Below are 22,900 nucleotides of genomic sequence, written 5' to 3'. Positions count from 1 at the left end.
AGTCCTTTGACAGACTTGTGTGAATGTTACAGTTAATTACAGGCACGAAGGTAGAATTGCCTGAATGTATGCAAATATTTGTTTCGTTTGTGTAATGTAATTGACAAATGTAATTTAGATAGCATATTGACTGGTCGGGTCCATAGACCTGACATCCTAGGCTAGTCTTAGAGTATATATGAAGCTAAGAGGCTAGTGTGTATTTAATGTAGAGATGATCGATGTTTTGATATTGTATGTTTTGATAGTTTCTTCAGTGACGTTACCTCCAGCAGATGGCGGAAGAAGCCAACAGTCGTCCACCAAACGAGCCCTGGGTTCTTCTTTATTGCGCATGCGCGAAACACGTTGACCCGGAAGTGTGTCGTGGTGTTGTCATTCTGCTGGAGGATCACTTCTCCAGTCCAGTGTTAAACACAAATGTCTCGTAAACGAGTTAAAATGTGTCAAATCGAGTCCGTCAGGTTCAGGGTAAATGAACAACTGACGTCGGTGGGAGAGCAGATCTTAGAGCAGATATTGTGCGTGTTGGAAAAACAAAGCGGCGATTATAATGTTGTCAGAGTGTTTGTGTTGGAGCGCCTCACTGCGGTCGCTGAGCGCATCTGCGGCCTGTTCCAGAGAGAGATGGAAGAACTACACACACACCTTAACAAACTACACACTGCAGGTTTGGTTCAACACACACTATAGAAGAACCACACACACACACACACACAGTCACACACCTTAACAAACTACACACTGCATGTTGGTTCAACACACAGTATAGAAGAACTACACACACACCTGGACAAACTACACACTGCAGGTTGTACATGGGGTCTTCAATGGGGCATCCCTTAGGCCCTAAGGCTTAGGGGGTCACTCCTCAGAGAGTTACTACAGGGGGTCCATCAAATAATGTGGACCCCCCCTGTTTGCAGCTGTACTTTCCGTACAGCTGCAATGTTCGTGAGTTTAACGTTTAATACAATCACAGGACTTTTCTTTATTGGATGAATAAGCTGTCAAGTGTTCAACACTTAGTATTGGTATTGTAACTCTAGATTCCAGATATTAACTAGAAAAAGTGCCGTTCTGGGCACAGGTCTCCACCAGGAGGATAGGACTGTGTGAGATGTTTGGCAAAATGTTTAGGATTAATATAAACATGTTTTTGAGGCATTTTGTTGCAAAAATGTTTTTGCAAAAATCAACCTGTTGGTGGCGCTATAACAGGCCAATGTGAAAAGGGTGGGATATATTCCTCAGCCTAGTAAGAAAATGTGTGAAAGATTTCACGTAAATTGCATGCTGCGTTCATGATTTGAGGCTTTTGTTCAAAACGGGGCAATCTTGCAAACTGTGAAAGCTAATTATAGCCAATTAGGATGGAATATGAAATATCGGACAGATCCGACTTGAGCACATGACCATAGAGATAGTGTGTAACGATTTGTGAGATTTTTGGACAGAATCTGGAGGAGTAATATCAAAAAATGTGTTTTACAAAAGTCGGCCTCCTGGTGGCGCTATAAAAGGCTATAAAACGGTTTGTCCTTGGCCTCTAGGGAGTGTGCATGCAACGCAGATCGGTGCAGTTTTAGGTAAAAAATTTGAAAAGCTGCCTGATGGTGGCGCTATAACAGGCCGTTCTGGAAAATGTGGGGCAGAGGTTCATCGTTGGCATCCAGGGAGTGTGTGTGCAAAGTTTGGCATCGACCGGGTTAACGGTGCCGGAGATTAGCTGGTAACAGACGGCCGGAAGGACGGACACACACACACACACACACGGACGGAGTGCAAAACACAGACGGAGTGTCAAAAATAGGATCAGTTGCTTGCGGCTACTTGAACCCTAGCATCCCTATTCTGAGGAGAACATTAGACAAAAATAGCAGATCTAGCTAACACTCCGATAAGAACAAGCTCACAATGCCTGACTCTGCTAGCTAGGCGCTGTGAGCTTGTAGATAGATTTAGGGACAGAGGTTTGGTGTAGAGGGGGAAAAGAGCAGACCAAGTACAGCGTGAAAGGTCAAGTTTACAAAGTATTGAGGGTTCACTCCCATCCACTCTACACTATCTAGCCCTATCTGGAAGGGGAAAAAAGTTAAAACACAAGTCGGTTATTGCCATAAAAGGCTGCACAATTTAGGCAGCGGCTCAAATCACGATAATGGGGTGTGACAGAGAGACACCATCCTGCCACACTGGATTTGTTATAAAGAATAAAATGTATATATATCCGCCTTCTGACATTTATCTTTCCATTCCCACAACAATATACAGAAAAACATATTTTGGCATATTTTTAATTGTTTGACAGCCCTAATTATAATAACTTTTATTTAACTTAACTAATTTTGCTGGGGACCTCCTGGAACCCCCTTAAGGACCGCTGGGGTTCCCTAGCATAGCCAGACCATAGCCGCAAGCAACTCTTATATAGCAACTCTTAGATGCTAAAATGCTATCTGGCATCTAGAGTTACAATACCAACCCTTGAACAGCCCTTCATTGAAAGAGAAAAAAAGAAAAGAAACAGAAACTCACCAAGATTGCAGCTGTACGGAAAGCTTGGATTGTCCTCTTTGTATCCATTGTGTTTTTTTTTTATTTAATAAAAATCTACCGTAGACATGTTATGAGCTACTTTCTGTCTATTTTTCTAAGCGTTTGAGTTTGGAAGCGCTTGTTGGAAATCACTCAACAGTCCTGCATAGTGCATACCACCTTAAACACCTAATGCAGGAGACCACTGGACGTGGTGTTATTGAAAACAAGTCCTTCCAAACTCCAACACTTGCACCTGCAGGTCCTGCACAGCATGTATTGACAGAAAGTAGTATGTCTAGTATTGTCTACGGTGGACTTTTATGAAACATAAACTTGTCAGATAGAGATATAGAGCACAATCCAAGCCATCCATGCAGCTGCATTCTTGGTGAGTGTAATGTAATTTAATTAGAGCTGGGACTCGATTAAAAATTTTAATCTAATTAATCAGAGGCTTTGTAGTTAATTAATCTCGATTAATCGCATTTTAATCGCATATCATTATTTGACCCGAGAACAGTGAGAAAGCTATTTTTTTTAATGGATTTTGGTATACTAGTGAATCAATGAATAGTGAATACATAAGTTTAAGCAATAAAACATTGTTTTTGTAGTAATAAATTATAATAATATCTCAAATTTAATAATTTATATAGAGCTTTTCTGAGTACCCAAAAATGCTTTACAAGGGGGACATGATAAATCAAAAACAACTTTATTAGAGGAAAAACACTAAGGAATTAAATAGATGAAATAGCTGGGGAAAGCAATATTGAAGGTTTGGATGGTGGGGGCATGTTTCTGAGAGTTTGGGGAATGCATTCCACAGGGTTGGGGGGGGCTTGGTGCAGCAAATATGTGACATGACCATAAGAAAGCACCTCTGTGTTTCTTCCGTGGACATACAGTAACAGCCATTAACAGATTTTACATTTTATTTGGCCATAACCGTTTAGTTAGAAACCATGTCATCTGGTCGGGTCCTTGAATTGCTACTGGTAGTTGGAATAACGTTAGCTCTGATCCATAGTGTTAGAAGGAGGAAAGTAGGCTTTCACATATTTTTTTGTGCTAAAAACGAGGGGCTGCACAGCCTGCACTTCCGTGGGTCTGAGGGGAAAGGATCAAATTAAGTACCATAGAACTCCTCCTGAGTCCTAACTACGCTATGGACCAGAGCTACTGTTGTTGACGTTAGCTTCCAGGCTAGGCAACATGCAACATGTTTCGCATCGAGCCGATACTGGAGGCTTGACGAGGTGCGGTCTTCGGTGATATGCGAATTCTTTATTGAATAATTGCACACAACTGTGCTGTAATCCACGCTATCATCGGATAGCCTTTTAAATCCTATTTCCAATCCACGGGGACAAGCAAAGTGATCTCAGCGGCTTCCCCCGGTCTGGTGAACTGTCTGGTGGTGTTATTGTTCCCCCAATGCTGCTGGGCCATACCATTCTAAAGGGGGGTGGTTTCCACTCCCTGTAACAACGGACACTTCACTCGGTGAACTGGGTGGTGCGCCGGTCCATCTGAAAACTGTCCAGTGACAACGTTCCGCGGTGAAAAAAATAGTGCGATTAAAATGCGTTAATTTTTTTAACGCGTTAATTTTTCTGTAGTTAATTGATCTCAATTAACGCGTTAAAGTCCCGGCCCTAAATTTAATACAATCATCTAGGACTTTTCTATTTGGTATTGCAACTCTAGATGCCAGATTCAGATAGAATTATAGCATCTGAGAGCATCTGCTTGCAGCTAGCCAGACCCCAGTGAGTATGCCACAGCCACAGAACACTCATTTTCGTGGACTCAGATTCAGTGCTGCTCTGCTCAGTGTTGTAGAGAAGTGGAGATATTAGTGAATAGTACCGTACCTGTTTTCAGCCAGAATTTGAAATATGTTTTTATTAGGCAAAAAAGCTAGACGACACACCACCAGCATGACAAGGCAGAGCATAAGACCACATAATACAATAAAGACACAGGGACAAAAAGACAATCATATTAAAATACTTACATTTACCATTTCTTGAACGTTTTTTTCTTTTTGAGTGGTGCAACCATAGGGTGCAGCACTCCAATGCTCAGCAATGTGTGTCCCTGGCTGGGTCTGATCACGGAAATAGCAAGAGTCACTGTTGCACAGCCTAACACCACCAAGTGTCACTGTTGTGCAGCCCACACACACACACACACACACACACACACACACACACACACACACACACACACACACACACACACAGTACAGCACCACTCACAGGTCTTTTTTTAATCACATTCACTGTCACTCAGAGCTGGTGTGTGTATCTGTGCAAGGTTACATGACAATTTAATAGGTTTTAAATTGTCATTAACATTTGATTATCTCCATCTATTCTACTGTCCTAGAAATAAAGGCATAAAAGCCCAACCATTTTTGATTATCTCTTAGGGCACATTGCTGACCATTCTCTGTAAGTTTCATAAAAACAAACTGACCAGCAAGCACTTCATGTGTTGTTTTGTCAGCAGTTTCAATGTACAAAGAGATGACGTATGAATAAAGTAAAGTAGGAGTATCAATCTTTATTGAACTGGAGAACACTTTTAGTTGGTCTGTGCTGATGTAAACTCCTCTTGCAGATGATGTCCCTCTGCTCCTTGTGTGTAAGGAGCAGGTTACCCCTGAACGTCAGGAGAGGAGCCCCAGTCTAATGGTCCAGGAGGAACAACAGGATGGAGGATATCAAGGTACAGTATAACCCATTTTGACCTGAGATTCTAAAAATGTCTTCTACATCCTGACAGTTTTCTGAAAAAGCTATGTTTCTATGTCAGTTGTTCTTCGATTTTTCTAAAATAGCAGACCTATTTTTCAATAGCTAAAGCATAACATAATGCTAACACCAAAAGGGGTTCCCGCCCAAAATGGGATAAGGCAATAGGTTTGGCAGGTTGTTGACTTGACTTCTCTAAGAATTGGATTTATTTGATTTTCTATTAGGAAGAAATTAAGAAAACCTGGAGTGGATCCGTGGATCCAGATCCAGATTTTCAAATGGTAAAATCAACAGATTTTTTTTTATTTAAAAACCCCAAAACAAACTAACAAAAAAAATACTGGGTTTAGTGATGCTCTATATTGTCTGAATCAACTTTGTTTGTTCATTTATGTGCTAAAAGAGTGACTTTGAGAGCTGTTTCAGCGTACAATTAAGTCAACGAGGAGCATATTTTGAATTGTTAAGTTCCAATCACTGGAGCAATTATTTTTGATTTCTTGTCCACATTTAGAGTTACATAATGGCAAGGTAACTATACAATTCAAACGTCCAAAAAGTGGTCTTGCCTAGGGAGCTGTTGTTAAATGTATCATTTTAATATTTGACCTTTATCATTTGGATAAAACCCATTATATTCCCAGGTTGGTTTTCTTTAAAGGACCACTTCACCCATTCTTTACCTATCTTCATATACTTGGTCCTCACGCAAGCTAAATATAATACACTGTGTCTTAGAGGAGGGCTGTGCATGGACAGTTCAGAAATCTGCCTACCAGTGACATAATCGGTATCGTATTTTTGTATTAATGTGAGGACAATGGCTTCTATTATATCCTATAGAGCAGTGGTTCCCAAACTGTGGTGCGTGCACCCCTTGTGGTGCGCGAGCGCCTTCTAGGGGTTGCGCGACATGAAAAGGCTAATGGTGGTGCTATGTATTTATTATACAGTAAATATATCAACATACTACGTATTATGCCAATATATGGCAAGTATATGCAGAATATAGCCTATGCTGCATATATATGCCATATTCAGGTTCATATATGGGCATATACTGTATGTGTATATATATATAGCTTATGCAATTTTTGAGTGGTGTAAACCACTCCTACAACTGGCTTTGTTAGTTTACGTGTCTGTCTGTCTGTCTGCTCAAAAAATGAGCATGGTTGCTATGGTCACCCAGTTCACACAGGTGTGATTTCATTACGTCAGACATTACGTCAGACCACAGCTGATCAGTCTATATAAGACCTTACACCACTCAGTTCACACGGGTGTGATTTTTATTTCCATGTGGGGGGTGCGTCAGCTAGGTCAGGAGGTAACAGGGGGTGCATGGCCAAAAAGGTTTGGGAACCGCTACTATGGAGCATCACAGTCTCGCCCCCTACCAGGGCCCAGGAAATGATTCTCCGTTCATTTTCCTCATAGACATTTCAAAAAATATTTATTTAAAGACGTTTACGCCGCGGACAAAGCCAACTCGAGTCGTGACAAATCATGACAACAAAGCATTTGCTGGGCCGAACAAATAATTGGAAAGAAGAAAAAACACTTTTTTTGTTGTTTTTCTTCTTTGTAATTATTTGTTTGGTCCAAAATATTGTGTTTGTTGTCATGAGTTGTCACGACTCGAGTTGGCTTTGTCCACGGCGTAACCGTCTTAGAATACATACTTTTTGAAATGTCTATGGGAAAAATGCATTGGGATTTGGGAATAATTTTTTTCTAAGTTTTTGGAGTTTGGAAGTGCTCGTTGACCATCTCTCAACAGCCCATGCATACCACCTGTTTTGAATGTGCACATAATGCAGGAGGCAGCAGGAGGAGCTTTACTGATAACGAGCGCTTCCATACTCTGATACTTTCTTGACAGGAAGTAGCGCATAAAATGTCTACGGTGGATTTTTAAGTGGTGCAACCACTTCCTTAAGTGACTATGTGTGTGGGTGGCTGGCTGGCTGGGTGGGTGCGTCTGAGCACGAAAACAGCATGGTTGTTTTTCACCACCTGTGCGCAACCTAACACACACACAAACACACACGCACATATTAACAGTATATATGGTGATGTCGGGTGTGCCAGTGACAGTACAGTACAGTGAAGGGTACAGTAGAGGGACCCCCACACAGTAACTCTGTCATTTCTCAACCGTTTCGGACGCGGGGCGGCTCGCCGGAATCGGGCCGGCACCCTGGGTGTGTTTCTGTGGGTCTCGAACTCGTACAAGCACAGGGCTGCAAAATGTCCCCTGCCCACCACCATGAAGGTTGTGGGTTCAAATCCACCGTGGTGCAGCCAGCTTTGTCGGACGCCTATGCGAACACAATAGCCCCACCCTCTCCCCATGGGTTGGACACTTTCCAGCTGGGCTCGTTCATTCCAATGTAAATATCATGGACTTTACACATTGAATACTGGTTCATTTTTGTTACCAGACCTTCAAAATCTCTTCCAAATCCGTCAACAAGGCCTGCCATATGCACTGGAAAAATATGTGCGTGACATTTCTTTTTTTTAAACAATGTTTTATCATATAGGAAAACTATTGGTGGAGAGGTTTGTCTAACCCATGTTATGCTTAGTTGTGATTGGACCATAGTAGTTTGGGGAAGGGCTTAGCTAAAGGTCTATTGGTCGGCGTTTGGGGGAGGAAAGCCGGGCGTGGAGAGGGTGATACTGGTCATTGTATGTGCTCCTACAGGCTGGAGCGGCACCTGTCAGCGGGGAGTGTTGAGCAGGAGGAGTAGAACGAAGGCTCTATGTCCTCCTGGTTAGAGGCTCCTCACTGGCAGGTGAGTCGGTAGGATACAACAGCAGTGATAACACATAATCTATAGAGCGTCGCAGTCCCGCCCCCTACCAGGGCCCAGGAAATGATTCTCCGTTCATTTTCCTCATAGACATTTCAGAAAGTATTTATTTAAAGACGTTTACGCCGAGGACAAAGCCAACTCTTGTCATGACAAATCATGACCACACAAACACAATTTTTCGGGCCAAACAAAGAATTAGAAAGTAGAAAAAAACGGCAGGTTACAACACTTTTTTTGTTGTTTTTCTTTGTAATTATTTGTTTGGTCCAAAATATTGTGTGTGTTGTCATGATTTGTCACGACTCGAGTTGGCTTCATATGCCGCTTAAAAGGTCTTTAAATAAATACTTTTTGAAATGTCTTTGGGAAAAATGCATTGTGATTAATTTTCTGGGCCTGGCGTCGTCATGAAAGGGGACGGGACTGCGACGCTCTATTGGCATAAAGACTACATTGGGGAGAAAAACTTGTAACATTGTATCTCAGTAAACTGACCAATCGTGTTATTTTTCTCCTCCCTAGACTTCCACTACCTTTGTGAAGAGCTTTCTGCTGAACAGCAGGAGAGGAGCCCCAGTCTGGTCCTGGAGGAACCAGAGTCTCCACAGATTAAAGACGAACAAAAGGAGAGGATCTCCAGTCTGGTCCTGGAGGAACCAGAGTCTCCACAGATCAAAGTGGAACAGGTGGAGCTTCTTCTCAGACCAGAGGAGGCTTTTGGGTCAGCGTTGACATCCCCAACGATGAAAAGTGAAGATGATGAAAACAAAGAGGAAGACCCGCCAGCCGGCACCTCAGCTGAGCACATGAAAACACAAGCTTATATAAAGTACTGGGGAACATCACAACCAACTGGAGATGATGAAGACAGTGATGATGAGTGGGATGAAACTAGGGAGGCTCAGTCAGTCAGCCAGGACCTGGAGGCACCCAAACAAACACCACCCAAGACTCATTCGGGGGAAAAACCTTTTAGTTGTGAGATTTGTGGCAAAGGCTGTAATTACCGGTGCGAGCTGAAAAAACACATGAGCACTCATACAGGGGAAAAACCCTTTAATTGCACTATTTGTGGCAAAGGTTGTAATTACATGTGTGATTTGAAAAAACACATGAGGACTCACACAGGGGAAAAAGCCTTTATCTGTACAGTTTGTGGCAAAGGCTGTAGTTACATGTGTGACCTGAAAAATCACATGAGGACTCATACAGGGGAAAAACCATTTAGTTGTACAGTTTGTGGCAATAGCTTTAGTGTAAAAACTAATCTTAGCCAGCATATGAGGATTCATACAGGTGAAAAAACCTTCTCTTGTTCAATTTGTTCCAAAGTTTTTGTTCAAATGTCTAATCTGAAAAGACACATGAGGACTCATACAGGGGCAAAAGCATTTAGTTGTGCAGACCCGTTAGTTTACAGTTTATGGCAACAGCTTTAGTGTACAAAACAAATCTGAGTCACCATATCGTCACTGTCGGGTGGAAACAGATGTCCAAAACTGTTTCATTTTAAGAAATGGAAAAAACAATCCTGTGTCCAATGGATGCAATAATGTCATTTAGTCAGTTATTGATAATACCTTTCATTGGTTAAATATTTATAAATGCCCACTGACAGATTTTCAACATAGCGACCCCACTTACTTTGGGTATGTTAAACATTATTATCTTTTAAATGGCAAAAACAGCTAAATTAGCATAGCTGCATTGTAGCTTGTAGAAAGCTATATTTGTTACTCCTGCACGAACAAGTATTATTAATGTATTAATTAATTAATTAAAACCTTCCCTGTGTTTCTTCACTAGTCCGATCCAAAAGAACACAGTTTGCCGGCCACTGCTATAGAGCTGACAATGAGGTTACATCTTCCCTTCTTGCCTCCCTGATGTCATCGCTAGGGACACATGCATCATCAGTAAGCAGGAACTGGGGATAGTAATGAAGGACCGGAAAGTCTGGCGGGGCATTGTGAAATCCATGATCTCGACCGTGGTCGAAAAATGATGATGATTCATTTATGAAAAAGCATGAAATAGAAGAAGAAGATGCAAGGTCAATTTTTTTTATCTGCATGAAGGATTCATGCAGATAAAAAAAATGTTCAGTTTGTGACAAAGTTTTTGTTCAAATGTCTTAATCTGAAAATCACGTTTATCTCGTTTTGTTAAAATCCAAGGAACATTATTTATAATGCAGTATGACAATAACAAGATACAGAGATATTAAACCAGTGAAATCACAAAATGTGACCAGTTCAACAATATTACGAGTTTGCTAGTAACCAATTTAAAACACAGCCTCAGTCGCTTAGTATTCAGTCACTTTTTGGTGTGATCAAGTATGAGATTATTATATTCAACACGAGGAGAAGGTCCTCCTCACAAGGTATTATAGTTTTAGAATATTCATTATTCATTTTTATTTAGTTTTTCAGTTCTGTGTTAGATTTCTGTTTTGATTTACGGGTGCATCAGTAGTGTTAGTTTAAGAATTGAGTGGTTTGAGCTTAGTTTTTATTTAATTTTAGTTTTAGTTCTTCAGGTATTATTAGGTAAAGCTTGATTCATAGAAGCTGACAAGCATAGGATGAATATGCATGGCATCAGTTATGTTGTGGAAAAAACTAAAAATGTGATTTTGCCTCCAAATTCAGTTTCAGTTTATTCTGCATTGTTAGTTTTCATTTAGTATTATTTTATGTATTTGTTACTTTAGATTTCATTTTAGTTCAAATATTATTTAGTTTTCCTTACGTATAATAAGCCTGCCACAATCGGATGTTGATCATGTTCTTACACACGGAATTGATCTACTTCCCTGTTGTCCCTGTTTTTGGTTTTTCTGAGAGAATGGGAACTTTGACATTTCTTCTGCCAATGTTTTTTGCATGACTCACAATAAAGGGTTTAAAATTATTATTATTAGTATTTATCTGCTGTGGAATATTATGTGTGATTTTCACTGATTGAAAATTTTCAATCAGTCAATACAAGGATAAAACCAGAAAAAGCACTAAAGGTGGTTGTACACTGGACGCGTTTTTCGGAAAACCGACGGAAAAACGAAGCTAAAAATCCCAAAACAGTGTCCCGTGTGCAGGGAGGAACCCCTTTTGGTGTTTTACCCCTTCAGGCCGGGAACCCATTTTGGGGTTCTGTACAGTATTCAAAAATGTAAAAAAATTGATGCTGCTATATCAATATTTGAAGTTTTTCAGAAAACTTTAGAGGCGTTTTTAATCGGCCTCAGGCCTAAATGGGTAAGGACTTGTTTTGGTCCTCCATTTTCAATTCATCAGCATCTTAAGATGTACAAATATACACATCTATAAACAAAAGGAAATCAGTTAAAGTAAGTAAAAAACATGTACAGTACACCCGTGTGAAGTAAGTGGTGCAACTCCGTGTGGGGGTCCGGGGGGGGGGGGGGTTCCAGACCAACAGGAACGCACCCAGGGTGCCGGCCCGATTCTGGCGAGCCGCCCCGCGTCCGAAACGGTTAAGAAATGACAGAGTTACCGTGTGGGGGTCCCTCTATTGTACCCGCCACTGTACTGTACTGGCACACCCTAAATCACCATATATACAGTTAATATGTGTTTGTGTGTGTGTTAGGTTGCGCACAGGTGGTGAAAAACAACCATGCTGTTTTCGTGCTCAGACGCACCCAGCCAGCCAGCCACCCACCCACACACACACACACACACATAGTCACTTAAGGAAGTGGTTGCACCACTTAAAAAGAGGGGAACTTTAACTTTTTTAGAGGGGACAGTTTTGAATTGCAGCCGTACATAAGTGCTCTTTGAGAGTGGTTTTGAAGGAGTCTAGGGATTCACATTTCTTAATGGCTGTTGGTAGGGTGTTCCACATTTTAGTGACAAGTATACATAATAAACTGGATGGGCTATAGTCCATGGTCTCGGAGTGATTTTCGTCTTTTTTTCCAATCCTCAAAAATGATGAAAAACGGCATGCTATAGTATGCCGTCCGAGGCCATGGGCTATAAATGATGAAAAACGAGAATTTGAAAAAGACGAAAATCACTCCGAGACCATGGGCTATAGTCCATGGTCTTGGAGTGATTTTCGTCTTTTTTTCCAATCCTCAAAAATGATGAAAAAAGGCATGCTATAGTATGCCGTCCGAGGCCATGGGCTATAAATTATGCAAAAGTGTGACGAAAAAGCGTTTGCCACTAGCAAGGCTGGAAATTACCTTGCATTTAATGGCATGGGCATTTCAAGGTTCAAGGTTCAAGGTTGTCTTTATTGCTAAAACTATGAAACATTTCAAAGATTCCTTTTCAGGCAAACATGTCCACCGTAAGATGAACCTAAGTAGGTTTGAATGGGGTTTCTAGGTGTAAGTTTGTAGGACAAGTAGCGTGACGACGAGTATACATAATAAACTGGAAGAAAGGTAACGAGTGTGTGTTCTGGTCCTGTTGATTGAGCAGAGCAGGACCTGAAGGTTTATAGGTCTTTCTCAGCTCAATCAACAGGACTAGAACACACCTGGGCTGGCTGCCAGGATCACATCCACCAATGGGGAGGCTGTCTGTGTCTTGTCATGGTTTCTCCTCTGTATTATCTGATTAACATCCACGATAACACTTAAAAGCACTAAAGACACCTTTGATGCACAGCACCATTCAAATGCTCTGTACATGATCCCAAGGCCCCATTTGAAAAGTGACACCAAGAAGAACAACTTACAACCTAAAAATCACTGAGAGCTCAGTGGCACCCTTGTTAAGATGACGTCCATGTGAGCCAGAGGTTGTGAGTTCAAATCCAGCTGAGTTCCTCCTACTTTCACTCTGCAGCATGTTTTGGAGAATAACATCCAGAAGAGAACTGGAAAGAGATGTCTTTATTGCTAAAACTATGACACATTTCAAAGATTCCTTTTCAGGCAAACATGTCCCCCGTAAGATGAACCTAAGTACGTTTGAATGGGGTTTCTAGGTGTAAGTATGTAGGACTAGTAGCGTGATGACGAGTATACATAATAAACTGGAAGAAAAGTAACGAGTGTGTGTTCTGGTCCTGTTGATTGAGCTGAAAAGACCTATAAACCTTCGAAGGTTTATAGGTCTTTTCAGCTCAATCAACAGGACCAGAACACACCTGGGCTGGCTGCCAGGATCACATCCACCAATGGGGAGGCTGTCTGTGTCCTGTCATGGTTTCTCCTTTGTATTATCTGATTAACATCCACGATAACACTTAAAAGCACTAAAGACACCTTTGATGCACAGCACCATTCAAATGCTCTGTACAGTACATGATCCCAAGGCCCCATTTGAAAAGTGACACCACGAAGAACAACGTACAACCTAAAAATCACTGAGAGCTCAGTGGCACCCTTGTTAAGATGACGTCCATGTGAGCCAGAGGTTGTGAGTTCAAATCCAGCTGAGTTCCTCCTACTTTCACTCTGCAGCATGTTTTGGAGAATAACATCCAGAAGAGAACTGGAAAGAGATGTCTTTATTGCTAAAACTATGACACATTTCAAAGATTCCTTTTCAGGCAAACATGTCCCCCGTAAGATGAACCTAAGTACGTTTGAATGGGGTTTCTAGGTGTAAGTATGTAGGACTAGTAGCGTGACGACGAGTATACATAATAAACTGGAAGAAAAGTAACGAGTTCAAAGTACTAGAGCATTGTGCTATATAGCAGCAATGGGACTTGAACATGGAATGTCCGAACAGAGAGACTGATCATTAGACCATCAGTCAGACACCCTCAGCCAAAGTCTCCTGGTAATTGTGTTTGTTGGCCTTCAGTTAGTAAAGTTGAAACACTCCAGCATTAAACTATAGGCGAACAGGGATTTGAACATGTAGAGCTGTATTAACTGAAGCCTATTGTAGCAGGGGCTCACAGCCCCAGCCTGATGACCTCTCATATCTCCCCTGCGCCATAGGCAACTGCTTTGGTTTAGTGGTTAGGATGTTGGCCTTCCGTGCGGGGGACCTGGGTTCGATTCCCGGCTGTTACACTAACATGCAAAAGAAGACCTCAACAGCGCTAGGAAACATCTGATTAATATGATTCTGTGTTATCTTCACTTTACTAACTGAAGCCTAACACACAAAAGATCACTTCAAAAGTACCAGGAGACTTTGGCTGAGAGCGTCTGACTGATGGCGCAGTGGTCTAATGATGAGTCTTTCAGTACAGGCTTTCTGTGTTCACGTCTCATTCAATGCTGCAGTAACTTGAACTTTTCAAGGCTCGAATAAAAACTCAAAAGCACCAGGAGACGTCTGCTGAATGCCCAAAGGTGCCTTGGCTCAATGGTGTGGTGCGCTTGATCGGTTGCCTCTGCTACAGACAGTTGGCAGGTTCAAGTCCCATGTCATCAAGGTGCTGGAGGACCATCGGGAGACGGTGCTCTCTCCCCCTGTTTCCTGAGATGTAACGGTTGGGGCTTATGTCTGAAAGAACCCTGTCCAGCTAAACTTTTACCATGAAAATGTCCAATTTAACATACTCTTACCAGCTCTCAGTGTGCCCTTTTCCAACTGGCCTGGAAGCCAGACATAAAAGAGGGACTTTCCCACCAAGTTTTGGGCCACCAATCAGGGCCCAGTATGCAAATACACAGACTATTCTGTCAGATGATGGGCCAAAACCATGAACTATAGTATGTCGTTTTTTCATCATTTTCATATTTGTTTTTGAAATCGTTGCGAAAACCATGAACTATAGTTCATGGTTTTTGCGACGATTACAAAAAAAGATGAAAATGATTAAACAAATATACTCTAGTGTGTAGTTTTTTCATCGTCAAAAGTCAAGAAAAATGACATTGCCATTGTCGACGATTATAATCGGGGCCCAGTATGCAAATACACTGACTATTCTGTCAGATGAAATACACAGACTATTCTGGCAGATGATGGGCCAAAATGCATTGCTATTTTATTTTTAAACATTTGACCTAATTCTTATCTGTAAAATGTTAGGTGGACAGGGTTCTTTCAGACATAAGCCCCAACGGTTACTTATCAGGAAACAGGGGGAGAGAGAGCACCCGTCTCCCGATGGTCCATCCCAGCACCTTGATGACATGGGACTTGAACCTGCCAACTGTCTGTAGCAGAGGGAACCGAATCAACCAATATCAAGCACACCATGCCATTGAGCCAAGGCACCTTGGGGCATTCAGCAGATGTCTCCTGGTGCTTTTGAGTTTTTATTTTGTATTCGAGCCTTGAAAAGTTCAAAGTACTAGAGCATTGTCCTATATAGCAGCAATGGGACTTCAACATGGAATGTCCGTACAGAGAGACTGATCATTAGACCATTGCACCATCAGTCAGACACCCTCAGCCAAAGTCCCCTGGTAATTGTGTTTGTTGGCCTTCAGTTAGTAAAGTTGAAACACTCCAGCATTAAACTATAGGCGAACAGGGATTTGAACATGTAGAGCTGTATTAACTGAAGCCTATTGTAGCAGGGGCTCACAGCCCCAGCCTGATGACCTCTCATATCTCCCCTGCGCCATAGGCAACTGCTTTGGTTTAGTGGTTAGGATGTTGGCCTTCCGTGCGGGGGACCTGGGTTCGATTCCCGGCTGTTAGACTAACATGCAAAAGAAGACCTCAACAGCGCTAAGAAACATCTGATTAATATGATTCTGTGTTATCTTCACTTTACTAACTGAAGCCTAACACACAAAAGATCACTTCAAAAGTACCAGGAGACTTTGGCTGAGAGCGTCTGACTGATGGCGCAGTGGTCTAATGATGAGTCTTTCAGTACAGGCTTTCTGTGTTCACGTCTCATTCAATGCTGCAGTAACTTGAACTTTTCAAGGCTCGAATAAAAAAATAAAAACTCAAAAGCACCAGGAGACGTCTGCTGAATGCCCAAAGGTGCCTTGGCTCAATGGTGTGGTGTGCTTGATCGGTTGCCTCTGCTACAGACAGTTGGCAGGTTCAAGTCCCATGTCATCAAGGTGCTGGAGGACCATCGGGAGACGGTGCTCTCTCCCCCTGTTTCCTGAGATGTAACGGTTGGGGCTTATGTCTGAAAGAACCCTGTCCAGCTAAACTTTTACCATGAAAATGTCCAATTTAACATACTCTTACCAGCTCTCAGTGTGCCCTTTTCCAACTGGCCTGGAAGCCAGACATAAAAGAGGGACTTTCCCACCAAGTTTTGGGCCACCAATCAGGGCCCAGTATGCAAATACACAGACTATTCTGTCAGATGATGGGCCAAAACCATGAACTATAGTATGTCGTTTTTTCATCATTTTCATATTTGTTTTTGAAATCGTTGCGAAAACCATGAACTATAGTTCATGGTTTTTGCGACGATTACAAAAAAAGATGAAAATGATTAAACAAATATACTCTAGTGTGTAGTTTTTTCATCGTCAAAAGTCAAGAAAAATGACATTGCCATTGTCGACGATTATAATCGGGGCCCAGTATGCAAATACACTGACTATTCTGTCAGATGAAATACACAGACTATTCTGTCAGATGATGGGCCAAAATGCATTGCTATTTTATTTTTAAACATTTGACCTAATTCTTATCTGTAAAATGTTAGGTGGACAGGGTTCTTTCAGACATAAGCCCCAACGGTTACTTATCAGGAAACAGGGGGAGAGAGAGCACCCGTCTCCCGATGGTCCATCCCAGCACCTTGATGACATGGGACTTGAACCTGCCAACTGTCTGTAGCAGAGGGAACCGAATCAACCAATATCAAGCACACCATGCCATTGAGCCAAGGCACCTTGGGGCATTCAGCAGATGTCTCCTGGTGCTTTTGAGTTTTTATTTTGTATTCGAGCCTTGAAAAGTTCAAAGTACTAGAGCATTGTCCTATATAGCAGCAATGGGACTTCAACATGGAATGTCCGTACAGAGAGACTGATCATTAGACCATTGCACCATCAGTCAGACACCCTCAGCCAAAGTCCCCTGGTAATTGTGTTTGTTGGCCTTCAGTTAGTAAAGTTGAAACACTCCAGCATTAAACTATAGGCGAACAGGGATTTGAACATGTAGAGCTGTATTAACTGAAGCCTATTGTAGCAGGGGCTCACAGCCCCAGCCTGATGACCTCTCATATCTCCCCTGCGCCATAGGCAACTGCTTTGGTTTAGTGGTTAGGATGTTGGCCTTCCGTGCGGGGGACCTGGGTTCGATTCCCGGCTGTTAGACTAACATGCAAAAGAAGACCTCAACAGCGCTAAGAAACATCTGATTAATATGATTCTGTGTTATCTTCACTTTACTAACTGAAGCCTAACACACAAAAGATCACTTCAAAAGTACCAGGAGACTTTGGCTGAGAGCGTCTGACTGATGGCGCAGTGGTCTAATGATGAGTCTTTCAGTACAGGCTTTCTGTGTTCACGTCTCATTCAATGCTGCAGTAACTTGAACTTTTCAAGGCTCGAATAAAAAAATAAAAACTCAAAAGCACCAGGAGACGTCTGCTGAATGCCCAAAGGTGCCTTGGCTCAATGGTGTGGTGCGCTTGATCGGTTGCCTCTGCTACAGACAGTTGGCAGGTTCAAGTCCCATGTCATCAAGGTGCTGGAGGACCATCGGGAGACGGTGCTCTCTCCCCCTGTTTCCTGAGATGTAACGGTTGGGGCTTATGTCTGAAAGAACCCTGTCCAGCTAAACTTTTACCATGAAAATGTCCAATTTAACATACTCTTACCAGCTCTCAGTGTGCCCTTTTCCAACTGGCCTGGAAGCCAGACATAAAAGAGGGACTTTCCCACCAAGTTTTGGGCCACCAATCAGGGCCCAGTATGCAAATACACAGACTATTCTGTCAGATGATGGGCCAAAACCATGAACTATAGTATGTCGTTTTTTCATCATTTTCATATTTGTTTTTGAAATCGTTGCGAAAACCATGAACTATAGTTCATGGTTTTTGCGACGATTACAAAAAAAGATGAAAATGATTAAACAAATATACTCTAGTGTGTAGTTTTTTCATCGTCAAAAGTCAAGAAAAATGACATTGCCATTGTCGACGATTATAATCGGGGCCCAGTATGCAAATACACTGACTATTCTGTCAGATGAAATACACAGACTATTCTGTCAGATGATGGGCCAAAATGCATTGCTATTTTATTTTTAAACATTTGACCTAATTCTTATCTGTAAAATGTTAGGTGGACAGGGTTCTTTCAGACATAAGCCCCAACGGTTACTTATCAGGAAACAGGGGGAGAGAGAGCACCCGTCTCCCGATGGTCCATCCCAGCACCTTGATGACATGGGACTTGAACCTGCCAACTGTCTGTAGCAGAGGGAACCGAATCAACCAATATCAAGCACACCATGCCATTGAGCCAAGGCACCTTGGGGCATTCAGCAGATGTCTCCTGGTGCTTTTGAGTTTTTATTTTGTATTCGAGCCTTGAAAAGTTCAAAGTACTAGAGCATTGTCCTATATAGCAGCAATGGGACTTGAACATGGAATGTCCGTACAGAGAGACTGATCATTAGACCATTGCACCATCAGTCAGACACCCTCAGCCAAAGTCCCCTGGTAATTGTGTTTGTTGGCCTTCAGTTAGTAAAGTTGAAACACTCCAGCATTAAACTATAGGCGAACAGGGATTTGAACATGTAGAGCTGTATTAACTGAAGCCTATTGTAGCAGGGGCTCACAGCCCCAGCCTGATGACCTCTCATATCTCCCCTGTGCCATAGGCAACTGCTTTGGTTTAGTGGTTAGGATGTTGGCCTTCCGTGCGGGGGACCTGGGTTCGATTCCCGGCTGTTAGACTAACATGCAAAAGAAGACCTCAACAGCGCTAAGAAACATCTGATTAATATGATTCTGTGTTATCTTCACTTTACTAACTGAAGCCTAACACACAAAAGATCACTTCAAAAGTACCAGGAGACTTTGGCTGAGAGCGTCTGACTGATGGCGCAGTGGTCTAATGATGAGTCTTTCAGTACAGGCTTTCTGTGTTCACGTCTCATTCAATGCTGCAGTAACTTGAACTTTTCAAGGCTCGAATAAAAAAATAAAAACTCAAAAGCACCAGGAGACGTCTGCTGAATGCCCAAAGGTGCCTTGGCTCAATGGTGTGTGTGGTGCGCTTGATCGGTTGCCTCTGCTACAGACAGTTGGCAGGTTCAAGTCCCATGTCATCAAGGTGCTGGAGGACCATCGGGAGACGGTGCTCTCTCCCCCTGTTTCCTGAGATGTAACGGTTGGGGCTTATGTCTGAAAGAACCCTGTCCAGCTAAACTTTTACCATGAAAATGTCCAATTTAACATACTCTTACCAGCTCTCAGTGTGCCCTTTTCCAACTGGCCTGGAAGCCAGACATAAAAGAGGGACTTTCCCACCAAGTTTTGGGCCACCAATCAGGGCCCAGTATGCAAATACACAGACTATTCTGTCAGATGATGGGCCAAAACCATGAACTATAGTATGTCGTTTTTTCATCATTTTCATATTTGTTTTTGAAATCGTTGCGAAAACCATGAACTATAGTTCATGGTTTTTGCGACGATTACAAAAAAAGATGAAAATGATTAAACAAATATACTATAGTGTGTAGTTTTTTCATCGTCAAAAGTCAAGAAAAATGACATTGCCATTGTCGACGATTATAATCGGGGCCCAGTATGCAAATACACTGACTATTCTGTCAGATGAAATACACAGACTATTCTGTCAGATGATGGGCCAAAATGCATTGCTATTTTATTTTTAAACGTTTGACCTAATTCTTATCTGTAAAATGTTAGGTGGACAGGGTTCTTTCAGACATAAGCCCCAACGGTTACTTATCAGGAAACAGGGGGAGAGAGAGCACCCGTCTCCCGATGGTCCATCCCAGCACCTTGATGACATGGGACTTGAACCTGCCAACTGTCTGTAGCAGAGGGAACCGAATCAACCAATATCAAGCACACCATGCCATTGAGCCAAGGCACCTTGGGGCATTCAGCAGATGTCTCCTGGTGCTTTTGAGTTTTTATTTTGTATTCGAGCCTTGAAAAGTTCAAAGTACTAGAGCATTGTCCTATATAGCAGCAATGGGACTTGAACATGGAATGTCCGTACAGAGAGACTGATCATTAGACCATTGCACCATCAGTCAGACACCCTCAGCCAAAGTCTCCTGGTAATTGTGTTTGTTGGCCTTCAGTTAGTAAAGTTGAAACACTTCAGCATTAAACTATAGGCGAACAGGGATTTGAACATGTAGAGCTGTATTAACTGAAGCCTATTGTAGCAGGGGCTCACAGCCCCAGCCTGATGACCTCTCATATCTCCCCTGCGCCATAGGCAACTGCTTTGGTTTAGTGGTTAGGATGTTGGCCTTCCGTGTGGGGGACCTGGGTTCGATTCCCGGCTGTTAGACTAACATGCAAAAGAAGACCTCAACAGCGCTAAGAAACATCTGATTAATATGATTCTGTGTTATCTTCACTTTACTAACTGAAGCCTAACACACAAAAGATCACTTCAAAAGTACCAGGAGACTTTGGCTGAGAGCGTCTGACTGATGGCGCAGTGGTCTAATGATGAGTCTTTCAGTACAGGCTTTCTGTGTTCATGTCTCATTCAATGCTGCAGTAACTTGAACTTTTCAAGGCTCGAATAAAAAAATAAAAACTCAAAAGCACCAGGAGACGTCTGCTGAATGCCCAAAGGTGCCTTGGCTCAATGGTGTGGTGCGCTTGATCGGTTGCCTCTGCTACAGACAGTTGGCAGGTTCAAGTCCCATGTCATCAAGGTGCTGGAGGACCATCGGGAGACGGTGCTCTCTCCCCCTGTTTCCTGAGATGTAACGGTTGGGGCTTATGTCTGAAAGAACCCTGTCCAGCTAAACTTTTACCATGAAAATGTCCAATTTAACATACTCTTACCAGCTCTCAGTGTGCCCTTTTCCAACTGGCCTGGAAGCCAGACATAAAAGAGGTACTTTCCCACCAAGTTTTGGGCCACCAATCAGGGCCCAGTGTGCAAATACACAGACTATTCTGTCAGATGATGGGCCAAAACCATGAACTATAGTATGTCGTTTTTTCATCATTTTCATATTTTCACTGTATATAGATTTTGTACAAAATGTTGAACAAATATAATGAAACATATCATAGACCCTACTGTATCTTTTAGATCTACATTTTTTAATATAAATGAAATTATGTTTTCTCGAGGGAGGTTAAACATATTTTTGTGTGTGCGCGATATTGCGAGTTAATTCCTCAAAGTCATTAGGGGTTTTGGCACTCATTACATCCTACCATCATAGTGTCTTTCTTGGCTCAGGGCGTTTTTCTCTCTCCCTAGCTGCTTCATCCTCCTTCCTCCTCATCAGTTCCGCTTCACTGGCACAAAACAGTAAGCACTCCTCCTCCCTGGAGCTTACATGCTCTCACACTGTACAGTAGGCTATCACATGAAGCGACACATGCTGGCTGTCTATCTCTCTCCCAGTCTCCCTGGTTCTCCTAGTAGACTGCCGTAACTCTCCCTGGCTTGCTCTATCTCTCTCTCTCTCACTGCACACGTTTGTATTTACTATACATAGACATTTTAGAAAAATAGCCGATGGCAGACCAGCAAGTGTTCAGCACTGCATGCAACTACATAGAAATCGGCATAACTCCAACCCCGCACCCCAACAGCTAAACCTAACCTGTAAATGCCCATTCCCAATTTGAATATTCTCTTAATTTTAACTCAGTCTAAAACATTTCTAAAACAACCATTTCTAGGAAAGTGGTCCTCACAAGATTTGTTTCTCAAATTCTACTATACTTACAGTATATTGTACCACACACACACACACACACACACACACACAGCTCAACTCTGCCTAGTTTACACATTTGACACCATTTCCATAATCCACAATCCCTGTAATCTCCAATGCTGCTTGGAGGGCTTCCTCCATCCCTTCTCAAAGCAAAACAGGACGGACCACTTTCATGCAATGTGTCTTTATTAAGAATGTGCTTCGGAAGCATACAATAATTCAGTGTGCCTAGTAGTGCCAAGTTGTCCTCATATGAATTTGACTTCATACATCAAGGTTAATCCACAACATGCCAATATCCAGAGATTATAGTAGACCACAGGTATCACAGTTACTGGCAGGAGGCTAATTCTGTTCGTTAGTCTAGGTTACTTGGAATAGCTACTTACTGCTAACTCATCAGCTATGGAATTGACAATATATACGTTTATATATCTGCAGAATACACCAACAGTTGATTACAATGGACTTTAAACATCCAAGTGCTAACAGAGGAAAAACCTGAAAAATCTTTCATATTAGTAAATACAGAAAATGTATTGTAGGTACTGTATGTAATATAGATCATTGAGGACTCTTAAGACGTGGCATATACCGGTATCTAAACATGCCTCAAAAACCAGGAAACATGAAGGAATCATGTATAAAATTTGCATTCGCAATGTTTTGAATCACAGTGAGAATAGGTAGGTAAATACTGATCAAAACATTTGACTAGGACTCATGCCATGGGGCATATTATAATATTAGATCATTAGAAATTCAGTCATCTTTGCGGTGTGGCTTTAAACCTTGAGGGGTTACTGTGTTTGCAACAAACCATTTCTGGGCCAAACATAGTGTCTCACAAATAATTCATCAACAGACACTCACTTGCACATTCATTCACTTGCACATTCATTCATTCACTCTCTCTCTCTCTCTCTCTCTCTCTCTCTCTCTCTCACTCACTCACTCACTCACTCAC

The 22,900-nt window shown here is 42.1% G+C and overlaps 1 protein-coding gene across 1 annotated transcript; it reads left to right on the top strand.

The window, feature by feature from the left end:
* Positions 1-269: 269 nt before the first annotated feature.
* LOC306915208 (uncharacterized protein) lies at positions 270-10,918 on the top strand. Its single transcript, XM_079492482.1, has 3 exons — positions 270-670; positions 5,170-5,277; positions 8,654-10,918. The coding sequence occupies exons 1-3, from the start codon at positions 421-423 to the stop codon at positions 9,568-9,570; spliced, it is 1,275 nt and encodes a 424-aa protein (XP_079348608.1). The 5' UTR covers positions 270-420; the 3' UTR covers positions 9,571-10,918.
* The last annotated feature ends 11,982 nt before the right edge of the window (positions 10,919-22,900 follow it).

Source organism: Electrona antarctica (genome assembly GCF_951216825.1).
Source record: "Electrona antarctica genome assembly, chromosome: 22".
Taxonomy (NCBI): Eukaryota; Metazoa; Chordata; class Actinopteri; order Myctophiformes; family Myctophidae; genus Electrona; species Electrona antarctica.
Note: the sequence above shows the minus strand (reverse complement) of the source record. Positions and strands in the feature narration are given on the sequence as shown.

Coding starts and splice junctions, on each gene's coding strand:
- LOC306915208 (XM_079492482.1), top strand. CDS start 421: ATGTCTCGTAAACGAGTTAAAATGTGTCAAATCGAGTCCGTCAGGTTC. Junction 671..5,169: donor TAACAAACTACACACTGCAG/GTTTGGTTCAAC, acceptor CTCCTCTTGCAG/ATGATGTCCCTCTGCTCCTT. Junction 5,278..8,653: donor ACAGGATGGAGGATATCAAG/GTACAGTATAAC, acceptor TCTCCTCCCTAG/ACTTCCACTACCTTTGTGAA.